Source organism: Aphelocoma coerulescens, chromosome 10 (genome assembly GCF_041296385.1).
Source record: "Aphelocoma coerulescens isolate FSJ_1873_10779 chromosome 10, UR_Acoe_1.0, whole genome shotgun sequence".
Taxonomy (NCBI): domain Eukaryota; kingdom Metazoa; phylum Chordata; class Aves; order Passeriformes; family Corvidae; genus Aphelocoma; species Aphelocoma coerulescens.
The window spans coordinates 17,229,693-17,246,972 of NC_091024.1; the positions used below are offsets into that span (position 1 = coordinate 17,229,693).

General features: G+C 38.7%; 1 protein-coding gene across 13 annotated transcripts in view; it reads right to left on the bottom strand.

The window, feature by feature from the left end:
- Positions 1–17,280, bottom strand: part of HERC1 (HECT and RLD domain containing E3 ubiquitin protein ligase family member 1) — a 101,840-nt gene that overhangs the window by 10,956 nt on the left and 73,604 nt on the right. For 9 of the 13 annotated variants that reach the window (XM_069026134.1, XM_069026136.1, XM_069026133.1 and 6 more), the window contains exons 41-61: positions 16,932–17,048; positions 16,523–16,754; positions 15,685–15,809; positions 15,213–15,433; positions 13,754–14,022; positions 13,183–13,235; positions 11,754–11,954; positions 10,941–11,115; positions 10,486–10,756; positions 9,880–10,093; positions 8,881–9,137; positions 8,204–8,331; positions 6,861–6,988; positions 6,090–6,290; positions 5,120–5,250; positions 3,982–4,181; positions 3,385–3,499; positions 2,702–2,848; positions 1,420–1,521; positions 1,110–1,283; positions 517–810 (exon numbers count right to left, since the gene is read on the bottom strand). In XM_069026134.1, coding sequence (XP_068882235.1) covers positions 517–810; positions 1,110–1,283; positions 1,420–1,521; positions 2,702–2,848; positions 3,385–3,499; positions 3,982–4,181; positions 5,120–5,250; positions 6,090–6,290; positions 6,861–6,988; positions 8,204–8,331; positions 8,881–9,137; positions 9,880–10,093; positions 10,486–10,756; positions 10,941–11,115; positions 11,754–11,954; positions 13,183–13,235; positions 13,754–14,022; positions 15,213–15,433; positions 15,685–15,809; positions 16,523–16,754; positions 16,932–17,048 — 3,755 coding nt within the window. The remainder of the gene's footprint in view (positions 1–516; positions 811–1,109; positions 1,284–1,419; positions 1,522–2,701; positions 2,849–3,384; positions 3,500–3,981; positions 4,182–5,119; positions 5,251–6,089; positions 6,291–6,860; positions 6,989–8,203; positions 8,332–8,880; positions 9,138–9,879; positions 10,094–10,485; positions 10,757–10,940; positions 11,116–11,753; positions 11,955–13,182; positions 13,236–13,753; positions 14,023–15,212; positions 15,434–15,684; positions 15,810–16,522; positions 16,755–16,931; positions 17,049–17,280) is intronic. The other 4 variants (XM_069026145.1, XM_069026144.1, XM_069026140.1 and 1 more) reach the window with 3 other exon arrangements.

The following is a 17,280-nucleotide window of genomic DNA, read 5'->3' on the forward strand; positions in this document are numbered from 1 at the left end:
AAGAAAGAAAAACGTAATTCATGACAAAGAAATCTTTTTCTATTTACTGATGCTTAGGGCTTTTTGAAATTTCAATTGCAAACACAAGCTTATAATGCTCCAAGCTTGCTTAAAAAAAATTCTTGATCAAAAATTTCTGTTTTGCTATACGTAACAAGTCATGAAGAAAATTGACACTAGCAAAATAATTTGGTGTACGAATGTGACAAAACGCTATTCTTAAAATAGCATTAACAAAGCTCTACATTTCTTACTTCTATCACATATGAAAATTACTGTCACAGTTTTGGGTTGTTTTGTATTTTAATATGCAACTGACTTGCACTCATTACACACACACATACAGAGCAATCTTAACAGTATATTCTAACTTGTTAATTAAAAAATAAACTTACATTTATTGCTGGTGCTTATGTTACTAAATAAAAATCTTTACAGTTCAGAGATGTTAACTGAATCATACCATGTGCTCAGTAACAACACACTTGGCTGTTGAGACAATACATCAACTTTTACCATCAGGAGAGTAAGCTCATCCTCTGGAACAGGCTCCAGGTCTGGAACGGTGAAGGACTCTGGGAACTGAGCTCCCTTGGCCAGGGCTTCAGCAGCTTTTATGGTAGTGGAGAAGCACTCAAGCCAGGCCCATTCTGTGGGGTTCCAGGCAGAGGGGTCGGGGAGGCAGCTCTGGTGGTGAGGGGGCACGGGGGGGTTGCAGAGCAGCTGGTCCAGGTGCAGCCCCACGGCCAGGGATGCCAAGCACTGCATGTAGGGGCTGTGAACCAGCTGGTCCCCACACACCACATGTGGCTGGAGGGCAGCAGGAAGAAAAAGGGAAGAGTTAGAAACACACATTAATCAATTTAAAATGTAAGTCCTTCAAAGCTAGTCCTGTAGAACAATACCTTCCTCCCTGCTTAATCAAAGTTTTTCTAATATTTTAAATATTTTCTAATTAGGAGACTACTGGTTTTGAGAATAGTGAAAGATATTTGCAAGCAGAACATAGGAAAGTCTTCTGGGCTCTCTGGTGAAAGACTGAAACCAGCTGAGATCTAAACAGTGACCTCATGTCAGACATGAATGTTAAACATTTGCATTACTCCTACCTTTTCATAAGCATACTGCTCCTGCAGCATTATCGGCAGGCGCTCCAGGAACGCTCGCATGCACGGAGCCATGTTTAAGCCCAGAACTCCCTGCTGCTTCAGTGCAGTCCTACATGTCGCCAGCACGTGATTGGAAGAGATCCACTCTGAGGTGCAGTTCACCACCAACACGTCCTGTTTAATAGTCATATGATACATTAGAAATTAAAAATTCACAAAGCAGGATCATTCAGCTCCATTGATTTATCACCAAGCATCTTGGTTTCTAGAGGGGCCAGAAAACACTCAGGTTCAAACATTTCTGTCTCACCTTTGATCTGTTAGAGCAGGCAGCTACTCCAACCTCAGGGATCCACACTGCAGTCTGGATAGCTCCAGACCCTATCACAACACTCTGCAATACTGAACCATCCTAAGGAGAGAAGGGGTTTGAGTCAGGCGCAGACACAGCTACAGTTCTGTTCAAGTGCATACAAACACATTCCTAAGGGATGATACTCTCACAAGCTTTCAATAACTATTTAAAAACTGAACTGCTTAACCTAAAAGCAGAAAAGCCCATTTTTATTGTATTAAGGTGTTGGAGTGAAGGCTCCTCTGGACTTAGGCCCAGAGGGAAGCCAAAGCACAGGGATTGAACGAAAGCCTTTGGACAAGCTGAGATACATGAAGCCACACCAAAATGAAATAGAAATATAGATTTTTAACTTTCAGGAGAAATATATGCTAAGTGCCTTAAACATTAAAAAGCTGTAGTAGAGACCTTAAACACAGTTCTTTGCTGCAGCAGTGGTTACCTTTTCACAGAATTCTTTACTTTAGACAAAATATAGATAGAATTATACTGTTCACATTTTCTGGATAGAGTGTTCACATAAACAATAAGAACTGATAGAAAACATATATGCAAATTTGTGTAATATCTATGTAACACTTGTGTCAGGCTTATGATTGTTAGAATTAGACCAGGATAGGTTAAGAAAAACCAGAATCATGTGTTAATCTTATTGGTCAACTAATAAATATAATCCACACTTCTGAGAGGAAAATTAGATGGAGCATATAGAAGAAGCTATTTTTGCCTGCTGTTGCTGCTGCTGCTTGCCTTTATCATGTAACCCCCTTCGGACTCTGCCTTCAAGAAACCCATGAGACTATGAAATAAAGAACTTAGCAGAACAGCAGCCTCCTCTGCTCTTTTACCCTGGTCCAAGAAGGAAGCTAAGGAGATAATTAAGGAGATAATATAACTAAGGATTTAGAAGTGTTTAATAATCCATTTTATGTGACTCTTCAGAGCCCTCAACATAAGAGAATATTGTTCCTACTAAGAAAGTGGCTGGTTCTGCAAAGCCTAACTAACATGACCAAACGTACAGAATCAATCAATACTAAACCATAACTATGAAGTACTCCAATGTTAAGTACAATTTCAATTTTTATTTTATTATTTACAATGTTAGAACATTATTTTACATCTGCTTTCTCTAATGTATCTAACATGTGGTGGGGTGGAAGTTGGTCTGATACTGTGACCATTTCAGATACTCTTACTAAAAATGAGAATCAAGCCACACCAAAGATGATCTTACCCGTAAAGACCAGATATTCATGAGGCCACCAAGTCCCCCAGACACCAATGCCAGCCCATCAGGACTGAAAGCAACAGTGCGGACAGGAGTGATGTGTCCTCTCAGCTGAAACACACACTTCACTTCCACTGCTTTCCTGCATCCATCCTGCAAACAAGTGCACACTTAGGGGACACTGGACTACTTTCAGGACAGGGAGTAGCATGACAGCATCTGTATTCTGCAATAAAAACTGATCATCCACAGAGATGGGGAAGTTCCACTAAATAATCAAAAAACCCCAGTACTATGACTATATTTTATAGATATCTTGATCACATTATCAGCTTTCCTCCCATTACAAAATGCCATTAACATCAAAGACTACATTACAATTTATGAAGGTGAAATTAATCTTGACTCTTTATCTACAAATAACTTTGAATTCTTACTAAATTTTAGGATAAATTGATCAATTTTTTTGAAAGAAAGAAAACACATCAAAATATAATCTTTAGCCAAATAAAATTTTCAATTTCCTATTCTGAAAATGCTTACACATACACAAATGCAATGTAAACTTTTTAAAGCAAACTTCTTCTCTCAGGAAATGTTGAGAATCAAGTAATTCCCTCACATTCCTCTCCTCTCTCAACTTCACAATGAGCAGAGAATTTCTTACACATCAAGTTTCCTCCTTTTACCTTGGCACTTGTTTCTTGCTCCCACCATCCTTCTGTGCAAGCTGAGCTGGACTGCAATGTGATTACTATGTCCTGGGGAACAGTCCAGACACACACCAAACCATTGTGGCATCCCCTAAAGCAAGTCAGGAGAAATTAGAAAAACAAAATAAAGATATTGACTAACAAAATATCAGTGGTCCGGTATTAACTTCTAATATCAGTAGTCTTCAGCACCTTCCCATAAAAAACTATAGTGCATCAGTCAATCTAAAGTAGAAAGGCCTGTTCCCAACGGGTAAATGCTATTTTTTCCTCACACCCTGTAGCTTTTCCATTTCTACTAACAACATATTCTCAGAAAAAATATTTGGATGAAGCAAAAAAAAAATCTCAAACAGAACCAGCACCCACAGGTCATGGAGAAAACAGCTGGTAACACAACCACGCTCATTTTTTTAATCTGAATTCTGGAACTTCACAAATCTCATGGCAACTGACTTACTGAAGGAATGTTACTTAAAAAATACCAAACCCGTTTCTTTGTTCTGGACACTACAGACTGGTAGAAAAGACCTGCAAAAGAACTACAGAAATAACAACAAAAAAATGACTTACGTAGCTAACAAAAGCTGGGCCTTGGGCCCCTTCCCTGGCAGAGCACACCAGGCGATGCCATTCACCAGAGCTGGGTGGGACAGTGAACGCAGGCGCCTCCAGCATCCTCCCAGACAGCCCCAGAGCTTCACTGTTTCCTCTTTGGCACAGGTCAGGAGAATCTTACCAGTTGGATCCCACTTCATACTAACAACCATATCCTGTTGGATTAAAAAAAATGAAAAGTTGTTATGAAGTAACACAGTAAGGAGGAGGAAAGTTAACTCTCAGAGCTAATGTAACTTTTAATTACTAGTAACAAAAATATTTTATTCTCATATAAATTACAGATAGTGAATTGCAATAATAAAATCATAGTGCTACATTTCAGAACTATCAAATTAAAAAGACTTTAAAAAGTTTGCTGAAAGAAAATAAATGGAAAGCACAGAAAAAGATGTTTTCTTTTCACTGCAAATCTTTTCTTGATTATTTTTCCCCAGAGGTAGCTTTGAGTCTGAGGTAGGAAAGGAGGTCAGCCCCTAGTAAGAAGACAAGTACAGATTTATTGCCACAGTGTGCTCCCTTCTGGGATTGCCCTGCTTCACACACCCAGAGCAGCTCTTGGAAGCATTCAAGATGCTCTCACTACACTTACATTTGAGGAATTCTCCTCTCAGCCTAACAAATAATTCATGGACTATTAATGACTCATTAGTACATAATGGCAAAGCGGAGATTCTAAACCTTTGCAACTGCATATTTGGAAAAACACCTTTTGGTTTGCCCAGAAGCTGAACTAAAACATGTGACATGATCAAAATTAAAATTTATTATGAGTACTTTTATCAAGTAAAACAGTTAGTCTTTTAAGTGCAGTCAGTGCACAGCTGTGTGCTTAATTCACTTCTGTCACTGTATGTACATACACTTCACAGTCTCTGACAGAAAATAAGGTTATCAGGTTCATCATTCCTTTTTTTACATTTGGTAGACTGTTCCTTTAAAATACATTATGTTAATATATGTATCAGCAATAGGTGTGAGTTTTTAAAATAATCTGCACTTGTCTTTATAAATAGCTTTCAAATAGAGAGAACAACTTAAACAGATTTTACCTACAAAAATTCAAAATTAGTTTTAAAAAGACCAGCTCTACCTTATGCGCATCGATGAGAATGACTCCTCCTTTCTCAGTTGGTTCCTTTGTTCCTAGAAGCAATTTTCCATCTGAATAGCCAACAGCAAATGGTCTGTCTTCACTGAACCAGGCCAGGCATGTGACAGACACTGCATGAACAGACAACACAAACTAAAGTTACTAGTTATTAAACTAAACTGAGTTTCATTCCTGCAGAAGACGTTTTTGTAGTGCAGGTGTCTAAACTGTGAAGTGCATAACAATGTCCCCCACCACCAATGTCACTTAACATACTTTTGGTCTGAAAATTTTCTTAAATTTATATGGTAAAGATAAAACTCAGTGTCACTGTAACAACAGCTGTTGAGATTGTTTTGTAATACTTTTCTCATTCTTCTTTTTATTAAAAAAATGGAATTTATATTCCTGGCACAGTGAAAACACCTATACCAGGGCAAAGAAAAAAGGTAGACTGAATACTATACATGCATCTCATGTATCTGAGAGAGGCTTCTGAAAAACGCTCTGAAAACAACTTGCTTTCCTTAGCAAGTAGATACTGCTTCACTTGATTCTGCCAAAAAAAACCCCTGCAGGCTTACTGAAGAAGCAATATCCACACAAATACCATTAAAGATGTGCTACTTGATGTCCTCTGGGACTGGAACTATAAAGGAAAAATGGCAATCAATCAGGAATTCAAATGACACTGACTACGTGCTATCTGCAAACAGAGCAGACACTACAGGGGATCTCTACTGATTGTCCACAATGGCAAGGAATGGCAGGATTTTTACCAGGTTACTACAAACTTTGCCTCTGCTGTGAGGGAATCAGAGTGCAGACAGAGATCCCATAGACTTTTCTCCTCCCATGAACCAGAAATCATATCCCATGAACAATAACCAAAAATGATTATATACTTCCTTAATAAAAAGTGCCAAGTGTGTTCACACTTTTAATTTCAAATACTGGTCCAGTCTCTTACCATCCTTTCTGTAGCAATGTTCCAGTTCTACCCGGTGCATAGCTGAAATATCCAGGACTTCAATAAGTGCCAGGGATCCATCCATGCGCCCAATTAACAATAATTCTGGAGCATCCCCTGTCCATGCTGCAGCTGGCCCTTCTTCTGGCCAGGCTAGAGCAGATACCCAGTGAGGCTGAAGATCTAATAAGCCTTTTCCTCCTAGGAGATCAAAAAGTCTTTTAAAACTACCTCCATCTTCATAAAGAAAAGAAAACAATAATACTTTCCGTGGGAAAGAAAATCAAGAGATCTTATTTAGACCTAGAACATACTACAAATTCACCTAAGTTACAAGAATACAACTCAGTGGGTCACTAACCTATGCAGACACAAAATCTAGGTAACAAATCTCAATTATCATTCAAGTTAGATAGTTTTATTATGGAAGGAAGCTGAATTCTTCAGTACCCAGTAAATTTATACTTTTCTTAGGGACTGTCTACTACCACAGGCAGGGTAACTGGTGACTTTCATAAGTGCAAAGAAACACAATGCAGCTTCCAAGATTACAAATTACAGGATTTAAAAGTCTTCCTCTCAAAGACGCGTATCACACATCCACTTGGGGTTAGTGCCTTGCTCTACCTAAACAGGTTCACAACACTGTGGGAGATGCTAAGCACTTAAACTGGGCAGTTAAACACTGGGGTAAACAAACATGCAGTGACCTGGCAGCTCCCCTAGGAATACGCTGTACCAGGAAGTGCCCACAGGCAGTTCAGAACGTACCATTGACTTGCCAGATGTTCACCATCTTTTCTGTAGCTCCAGCCAGGTACTTGCCACTGATGCTCCAACAGACAAGAGATAAACTAAGGTCACTGGGTGACCCCAGACTTTCTTCAGAATCACCTTCTCTGAAACAGAATATTAAGATAAATTAGGAGGGCATTGCCTTTAAGCAGACAGTAAAACCTAGAACTCATAAAATATCTGAGCTAGAACCTGGAGTCTTGCCATCGCAGCAGATTTACATAATACATTTTTCTGCTCATAGAACGACATTCCCTCTAAAACCACTTTAAGTTACAGAATGAGATACTACTTATTTCCAAGATATTTCAAATTAGGTTTCAAATAGAAACTCTTTACCTTTACCTACTTATTTCTCAGATTTAACATCTTCAGCGAAGGCAAACTTTTCTGGGAAGTCATTAAATGAAACAATAGCTTGGATAAGAAATAAAAGAGGCACATCTTGCTATCAAATCTACTTTAAACTCTTCCTCCTGTTACACAATGTTGTTACACTGTTCTAACATTCCATTTTGAAGTCTGCTTTGGCTAACTGTAACAGGGTCACAGATACCTTTAATTGCCCTTAAGATCATACACAACAGCCACATTTTTTACTGCTTGCAGTACCGGAACAGTGAAGGCTTATAATACTGTTATAGTATTCTGGTTATTCCTTTTAAGGCCACATCTAACATCAGCAAGCAAACAAGAACTAAGCCAACCACTAAGAAATTGTCACAAAACAACCTTGTAGTTCACTATTGCTTCTTCATTCTTCCAAGTTCAACTCACCTATACTACACTAAAGAATTAGATTTCAATCTTTCCTTTTGCTTTCTTCTTTTTTTGGACACACCCAAATGACAAAAAAGTACTTCCAAGACACTCATGAAGAATTACATTTAGTTCTTGTATCTCAGAAGCCAAAATTCTTTTTTCACACTTGACTCAAATGACCACACTTGCAATGATCATGTTATACGTTGCGGATGTCCACTGAAACCCACTGAAGGGATATTGATATTCCCTTTTCTGCTATATGACAGTCCTATTATTTTACCCATGTCTGTAGGAACCCAGGGTTACATCAATTAATTAAGGATGCTTTTAAACAGCATTGACATGACCTCTATAAAGAGACTCTAACCAGGTTGATATTTAAGTTCTGGTTTCAGTTTTAAGCTATTTAATTTATTTTGCATGCCATAAACACAGTGACAGAAAACAAGTGAGAGATTTTAAGTGCAGGAGATAATGAGAACAGCCAACCCTGCAGTATCTTGCACAATTACAGCTTAAACTAAATATCTGGCTGCTGTAAAGAACCAACTTACAGCTTGTTGAGCACACAGGTCTGTTGCAAGGAATACTGCTTCTTTGTCACGTTCCACACTCTGATGGTGCCATCATTTCCACTCGTTGCCAAAAGTCCCTTTTTATTGCACCAAACACATGTCATGACCTACAAATACCAAAATAATAATGGAAAAACTGGAATTTAAAACTCACTAATATTAAGCAAACACTAACCAATGAGACAGGTATTGAAATACACTGTAACAACCAACCTTAGATTTATTTTTCTACTTTTACAGCATTATTTACTGCAATTAAGCAGGCTTGATAAGGATGCCATGCTTCATACAGCCCCATGCTCCACAGGCTGCTAGTGCACAGAATACTGCACAAAAATGTTAACTACTATGACAGAAAAATTAATGCAAATTAAGATCTAAGGAATTATTCAGAGTGATTCTGTTGACTTTATATACCACAAGAACACTTTCCTGACCCCTTTAACTGAAGCCTCAAAGAAACTAAACACTTCTGTGCATCAGAGGTGCAATAACTTAAATCAAGCAGTAACTTAATCTCCAAAGAATTTTGAGGGAATTCATCTCAAAAATGATGTGGAAAATAATTTCAGTCAGTGTTTTTAAAACAATACTCTTTTCCTCTGCCAAGGAGAGCATCACAGTGGATGTGATGAACTCGGGGGGTTCATGCTTACCCTGTTCTGGTGAGCCTCGAGCTTGATGAAAGAGCACTTGCGCAGGTCTCCACCCATGTCGGCGAGGGTCTGTGGCACGCTCTGGTTGTCGCGGTCATGTGCGGCCAGCGTGCGCACGAGCTGCTGCGCTGCCCACTGCCGGTGCTGCGACGACAGGCGCGACGACAGGCAGCACGCGGCCAGTGCGTTAGCCAGCTCCAGAGGGCCTGCAGCAGAGGGATCATAGGAAGGATGGGCATACAAATGGGCAATTAAACCTGCTTAGACAAAACAGTGAGATGATGCCTAGATGAGTACCACACAGAGTTACAGGAACACAGCAATAGCCAGCATTTCCAGAAAGAGATTAACAAGCATCTTAGCACAACATTGCAATCATGTGAACTATAGTAAAAACACTCTTCTGATACTAAGAGCAAAATAACCCCAGTTCAGTTTTCACAAAAAGAACCTTAAGAATAGAATTATAAATAGCCTTATTCTCACCATATGGAAAATGGTTGGTCAAAGAGTGAGTGCTTTCTGAACAGAAAAAACCTCCTCTGACAGAGACCTGCCACTGTCACTGCCCTATCCTTCTCTCTCCATCACAGCAATAGCCTGGGGGGAGGCACAGCTGTTGCTCTGTGGCTCCCTGGAAGCAGAGGCAGCACAAATTTCTGCCTCAGACACAGGACAGCACTTGGGGAGCAGCAATCAGCTGTTAGCCTCCTTAATTTCATCAGGAGGCACAACAAGTCTCAATGTTTCAGCTCTATGGCTTTGAATGCACACACACTCAGACTATATTTTAAAGTGGTAAAAGATACAATTATGGAATAAGACCGTATTTTTAAGTAAAATGTGTGTCAAACTGTAACATTCCTTTGATCAAAACAAGTTTTGTACATCTTTAAGAGTGTATCTCTTTGTACATTATTCTAGCAAGTCTCTCCCTTATATATAAATGAGGAACTGAAGATCTAGTGAATAATATTTAAAAACAAAGTTGTATCATACCTTTCTTTTCAATTTCAGCTTTATCATAGTTTGGCCTCAGTTTGGCCCCTTTGTCTGCCAACAATGCTACAAGTGCTTGAGTAACCACAAAATTTGGAGATGTGACAAGTTTGTTTTCTTCTGCAATTCCTCTTAAAAAACTTGGCAAAAATTTTCTCTGAATTGGATCATCAACTGTTGTCAAGTTCACACCAGTTGCTGCAGAAATCAAATTCTAAAAAGAAATAATTGATGATAAATAATCAGAACAAACAGAACTATCAAATTTATAAACATTTTTAGTTGCATAAATTGTGCGTAGTGTTACAGGTTTTTCCTTTTTTTTTAACTGTGCACTACATAAAATTGACTCAATTGAAAAACCAAAACCTTAACAGAAAAACCCTATGAACACAGAAAGCACATCCATTTTCCCCACTTGAAGAGAATACTCACCAAAGACACATACAGTTACTTGATTTTCACCAACAATCAAACATACCCCTGGTGCAAAGCCATGAACAAGGACTCTAAGGAGGATCCTCAAACTGAGGTCAGTCTCACCCCAGTTGAGAAGGTAAAAGCACAAATAATCAAAGTAGTCTCAAGTAAGTACTGAAGTCCTACCTGTGTACATAACTGCACCAGCAGCTTTGCAGCACTGGGAGTGTTTGATGCCAAGCAGCCAACCGCAGTGCTCAGGTAGGCAAGGCAAGAGATGGGCTTGCTGGTTTTGCTGTGGATGCCCCTGGATCTCTCTGTCGAGCTGGACACCACGGATGGGCTCGTGGACAGGCCTGCTCTCCCCGCTGCCGCCAGGCACATCAAACGAACCAACGTGCGGATGTCTGTTAATCCCAAGGATTCAAGGCCAGCTGCCAGGCTACAACTGGAACCACTGTGGAAACAGATATAAAAGCTCAAAAAACCAAAATCGATGAACTTTTTCTCTTCGCAGTATTATCTAAGTACAGAAAGGAGAATTGCTTCCCCAGTGAGTTTAAAACTGCATCCTTCTAAAACAGAACTGGGTAACTGGCTACAAAAGGAAAAGTGAAAGTGTTGCCAAGGATGCCACAAACCTGACAGACAGAAGTGAGAGAGCTCTCATAACCATTGTTCTTGCCAGGAGCACTTGTGCAGCAGCTGTCACTCTTCTGAGAGCCATGACACGGTCGTGTGGATTTACCAGGGCAGCTGCTTGTTCTCCTAAGGTTATCCTGCCAGAAGAACTTTTTTCTATTGAGCCATGACAGCCTTGGAAATAATGATGATTTGCATTAGTGTTTAAAGAAAAACCAAAACATTATCATACAGTAATAAGCACAGAAGCAAAGCTGGCCTAAATTACTCATTCATTTTTCAGTATTTCATACATACATTTATTTCATACATACAGAATGATAATGACTGACACGAAAATACACTCCTGAAATACACTCCATGAATTAATTATTCTTTATTTTCAAAGAGACACGAACACAACCTGACATAAAGTTAATTTTAGTTCCTCTGATTCCCTTTTCCATCAGAAGGGACTACTTTTAAGTCCTAACTTAAAAATCCATTCATTGACTTCTGCAAATTATGTTACTGGCATCTATTGTCTGACTACGGTAGTAAGTTTTATTGGCAAAATTCAAGCCTTCTGCCAATTCATAATGCCTCACACTCCTCTCTCTAATTTTCCTATAACAAAAGGACAATTTAGAGCCAGTCTTCACTTCTTCATGGTGGGAGGCAGAAAATACTGCCACAATGTTCCTGGCTTGGCCCTAGAAAAACCACACCAAAGGAGAGGAGATGGTGATATCATTATCATGTATCATTATTGTTGTTGCTACTGCTATTGTTATTATCATTATTTCTTTAAATGAAATGCATTTTAAATGTACCTATTTGCATCAATGTTTCTTCCATACTGTTGGTGGCTGTCACCATTGCAACTGAAGCACCCAGAGGGTCACTGTCAGGGAACTGAACAGGTTCGGGCACAATGCGTCGATCATTTAACCCAAGAGGCCCAGCCAGTAATTCAAACTCCTCTTCTCCTGTCAGCTTTTCATCTTCGTCCACATCTAACATGTCCCAGTCTTCTAGAATTGGAGAAATATAATTAGGCTTGATTACAAAAGCCCAAATATTAAATAATTTCAATTAATTAAAAGAATAGTACAAGATATGAAATGTGTACTGTAATCTGCAGCACAGTAGGCATTAAAAACTCATCTGATGTTGACATAGACACAACAAAGTAAATCAGAAAAACAAAATCCTGTTCTTGCCCCTCTCTATTCAAATTGATCTTTACATTGCATTTTTAAGGAAGATTCTCTGAAGTATCAAACTAGCTGTTCTTTAAAAACACAGACATTACAAGTCATTACATACAGCACAAGACAGCTCCAAAACCTGGAATACAGTGAAAAGTGCTGACATATGGTTGTACTTTAAATCATGGTAACAAGTGTGTATTCCAAAGGGCTGAACAGTAAAGACAGATGTTAGAAAGTTTCTGGTCTTCATATTTATCAAAAAAGCATGCATTAGTTCATGACTTATAACTGAACACCCAGGCTTGCTTTTCCTTCCCAGGGAATAAAAAAACCCCAAACAACAAAGAAAACCACTTTAACTGCAATTCAGTGAGGCACTTCCTTCACTTGCCAACCATTTACACACAAGTCAGCTTATATTTACTGATCTCTCCTGCTCTGTCTCCCTCCACACACAGTAGAATCAGAACACCTTTGATCTACAGCAGACAGACTTGCCCTAAGTACTGCAGCACTCACATTGTCTCAAATAGACAAATGTGGTAAATCACACAGCTGTGATCACAGGAGCTACAGAAAGGACCAGAATCAAAGAATCACCCAAGACAGGTTTGCTACAGACACCAGAAATAATCTGTTTAAAGTGAAAGCCACCCTCAGGACACTCTCAGCTTGGACAAAGGAAGAAAAATTAAGAACAAGAGTAATGGCAGTGTTTTGGGACACTAACTTACACTAATTTATTTCTCCCGCAAAGGCAGCTGAAGAAAGATATTTGAACATAAAATTTAGTATGTGCAGCTCTGGATGTAACATCTCCTCACAATACCTTATCATCCCAAGTTAGGTATTTGCCATTTCAGCTGCTTACACTAAAGACAGGGGAAAGAAGTCACTGATTTATTTTTTTTTCTGATTTGAACTAAAAAAATCCCCAAAACTAAAATATTGTATCTAACTGGAAGAGATTTTAAAATACACCTTCAGGTTTATTTGCATGAAAGTACCTTTTAGAAAAAACAAAACTCCATGCAGCTTAAAAACATACCTTCATAGACACTGTCTTGTTTACCTATTAGATCAGGAGCCTGGCCTTTGTACCTGTATGAAAAAGTAACAAAGAAAATTACTGAGTGGCTCTAATACTTTGTAAATATACATAATTTTAAATTTGGTTCCCTATTTAGTCTAACTTTACTGTTAGGTCTACATGTATCTATGAATGATTCTAGAAATGTCTAGTAACAGAGGAAAGATAAACAGGTAAGATGGCTTCTGAAAGTGTGTGTGGAGGTGCAAGCACTTTGCAGTACTAATGTGTAGGAGGTCCATAAGAAAATATTGGAACTGTCAGACAAAATTGATAGAGAGTTTTCAAAAGTCACTAGGTACTAGGCAACATCCCAAGAAATTATTCCTTGTTCTTAACTTAAAAACCAGAAATATCAATTCAACTTTTTTCTTTTCCTAAATATGCATTTGTTGAATACAGAGAATGATTTTAAGTATCAGAAAACCGTGCTAGGAATTCTCATCTCTTAAATCAAATTCTTAAAATGATGATGGCTGGTAAACATGTTTTGTTTCCTTTCTTTATCCACTGTCTTATATTTCTGTACCTTTCAGAGGTTGATGTTTTAGATTTACTCTTCAGGGCTAGGTATTTCTCTCTACAGATGCCACACAGTAAGTAGTAGGGATTTCCACTGCCACACTCCCCCCCAAACCAGCCGTCCACGTAGGAGCCGTTGCTGCGGTAGCCCTGGCGATTGGCGCTGCGGCCGCAGCCAGGGTGGTTCCTCTTCATATGCTGGTTGAAGCTGACCACGCTGGATTCACACAGCTCACAAACCACCACTTCTTCTCTGTCCTCAGATTCACAAACATGCTGCACAGTAAGATTTTCACAAATTATTTGTACAGAATAAGTGTCTGCACCTTGGATATAAAACATGCCAATATTCTTAGGTGGATGTCCCTGCACATTTCTATCACTGAGTGATATTTATATGGTTGACTTGTACAAAAGCAAAGCAGAAACATACAATTTATGACATAATGAAGACCATCTCAGAACAGGAAAAATATTTGGAAGTAAAGTTTCAGAGGAGATAATTTCCTATTTAATTTCAGATTGACTCAAAATTCTTGACAGTATAACTTTTCATTCGTAACCCCGTCACATTCAACACTGTCTTTATCTGGTTCTCCTCAGAACTTCTCTGAAACCAGATATAACAAAGGAAAAGAATCCTGTTTCGGTTTCAGACAATCAGATTTTACATTTACTGAGCAACAACAATTACCATTTGTGTCAATAAATGCCAAGGTTTTATCTCAATATGAAGTTTGTTTTTCATAATTACGTTCCTGTCCAAAGTCAGTAATTTCATTGAGATGTTTAAGTGAAACAAGTGCTCCGAAAAATTCAATATGCATCCTGAAACTTGCTTCCATATCAAAGCCAGGTAACATTATAATTAGGAGATGAAAAGCTGTGTCTTTTGGGTTGATTGTCTAATCTGACACAGATAATCCAAAGATTAACAAACCACTTATTATATTTGTTTTCCACCTCAATAGATTTTTAGTGCTCTATACAACAATTCAGTGAGGACTGTCACCACATCCTTCCCAGAGAATGAAATACATGGCACAATTAAATTAAGAAAAACTGATTTAAGTGCAAATTATGTTGCTACAGATCAACTACTATCAGTAGTAGCAGTAGAAGAAACATTTACAACTGTGTTCGTTATCTCACACAGCTAAGCCACCTGGGACACCTACTTGATTTCTAATTGGTATCATCAGAACAACTATACAGGTTCTGTTCTCATCTTTCAGGGAAGGGAAAAGAAAAACTACATACATGTGGAAGTGCAGAGCAAGAAACACAAGAAATCACTATTTTTAATCTGAAAGTGATGCTATGGAATACAGGATGATTTTAAGCATTGCTGGCACTTAGTAAGATATTTTCAAACAGGCTATAAGCATACACGTTACTTTAAATTTAAAAATATAAGCATGCAGAAAGCAGTAAGTTAAAGCAGCCCCCGCTGCAGTCACACACACCCAGGTAGGCCAATCCAGTACCTCTGGGATCCACATTCCCAGAATATCATTATCACTAGCCAGGTCTTGCCCAAACATAGCTTCCATTGCTTCATCATCAAGGTCAATCTCCAACTCCTCATCCAAGTTAAAGTCATACAGTGCCCCTGGATCTTGCTGCAAGGAGATCCCTTCCCTGCGGCTCTGGTTCCTGTGGGCCTGCACTGAGCGATACAATCCCGCTCAAGGTAGGAAAAGAGAGAAAAAGGAAAGCAGAGCTTTTATTTTCCATGGCAGAAAGATGGCTGTACTTTCAAGTTCCTTTTTGTTTTCAACTCTTCTGCTAAATAATCTACTTATAACCACATAAAACTCTTAAATATACGTTGGCACATATATGAGAAGGAGTTTTCTAGATGTTATGCTAAGTCCCAGCCCCGCTCCTATTATTTTCTGGATAAGCAAAGCCCTTGGAATTCTTTCAGTCCCTTACCAGCACGTGCCAGCAACGTTCGGGCAGCTAAATCAAATTTGTGTCTGCGTGTGACAGCCGACCGACTTCGAGAGGGAGGTCCGCTTGCTGCAGCTGCATTATCCACGTGATCCATATTATCAGGGCTACAGGGATTTGTAATTTACAGGTAAATCAAACCAAGTTTTAAACAACCACATACAGTAACTACGCCATATTTATTAGCATTTTTTCCTTTCTTTAATGGAAGAAAAAAAAAAAGAATTTGGAATTCAAGAATCTTTAGTTTCAATGAGCACATATATACTGTCTTTTAGACTGTGAGATTTACCTCAAACAAATTAGGTGCAGCCATGTCAACACCTATTTGATCTTCCAGAGTGCCTAAGCATGGCAGAAACTTCGCAGAGCACTCATTTTATACTAGGTTAATTCAGGTTGAATTAGTCTTTTCTCCTCTTTCAAAGAAATAAAATCAACATCTCTGTTGTTGCTGGCTGAGTCCATTTGCCTTTGGCCTTACACATGAATTTGCCAAAACATGAATTTAATGGAATTTTGCTTTATTACTACGTCTTTTAGTTAAAATGCAACTATAAGCCCTCAATTTTTTCATTCTTTTCTTTTTTTGCAGTGAAGAAAACATGCTCAGTTACATTCTTCTCCAGTTCTGCACGCAAATAGTACTGGAAAATAGATGCACCATGTATAGCTAATTCAATTACATCTTTCCTTCTACTCATGCTGTAACAAAATTCTAAAGTTGCATTACAAAGTAGCACTCTGTCAGCAACAATGAATTAGTGAGATTTCCAGTTTCAGGAACAGATTACAAGCAATTATAAGATAATTATCTCACCTCTCACTAAAGCCTTCCTCCATTTCAGTGGCATCAGCAGAAGGGATATCACCTGGAGACTGCAAATAGCAATGATCACCAGATTTCCCACCACTTCCAGAGACGATTGTCCCATGCCGTGATTCTGCAGTCCCCTCTGACTGGGGCTCTTCATCGTCTTCATTTCCAGGGTGCTCAATCATCCACATAGCCAGCACTGTGATATTCTGTGCATCTGCTTCTCCTCTGGCACCTGAAAGCAGGAAAACCACACTTTGGAACTGCATTTTAGCACTTATGGTTACAAAAAAAGCAATCAATTTTTCCACAGAAATGGTTATAGAACTTAAAAATTACGTATTCTATTGGAGAACAGTGTTTCATATGTATCCAATTTTTCAGTTAAACTGATATTATAGCTATAGATTACCTGTAGCTTCCATAGCTTTTGCAATTTGCCTGAGGGAGAACCCCATTTCTAGCAAGGGAACAGCAATGGCTGGAGGAGGAGGGGATGTTGAAAGTCGGCTGCTTGGATCAGACAAAGCTTAAAAGACAGAAAATGATAAATGTAAAGCACATAAATCTTTCTCTAGTGTTACTTCATTAAACCTTACTTTGATATATCAGCTTCAACTAAGGGAATAATTGCTCTCAACTTTTCTCTCAACTACGTTCCACAAGGTAAGATACTTTCTGTAACAAAACCAGATGGTATTCATTCTTCTTTGAAACACAGATTGTTGACTTTTTGATCAAGTAGGATACTGATAATATGC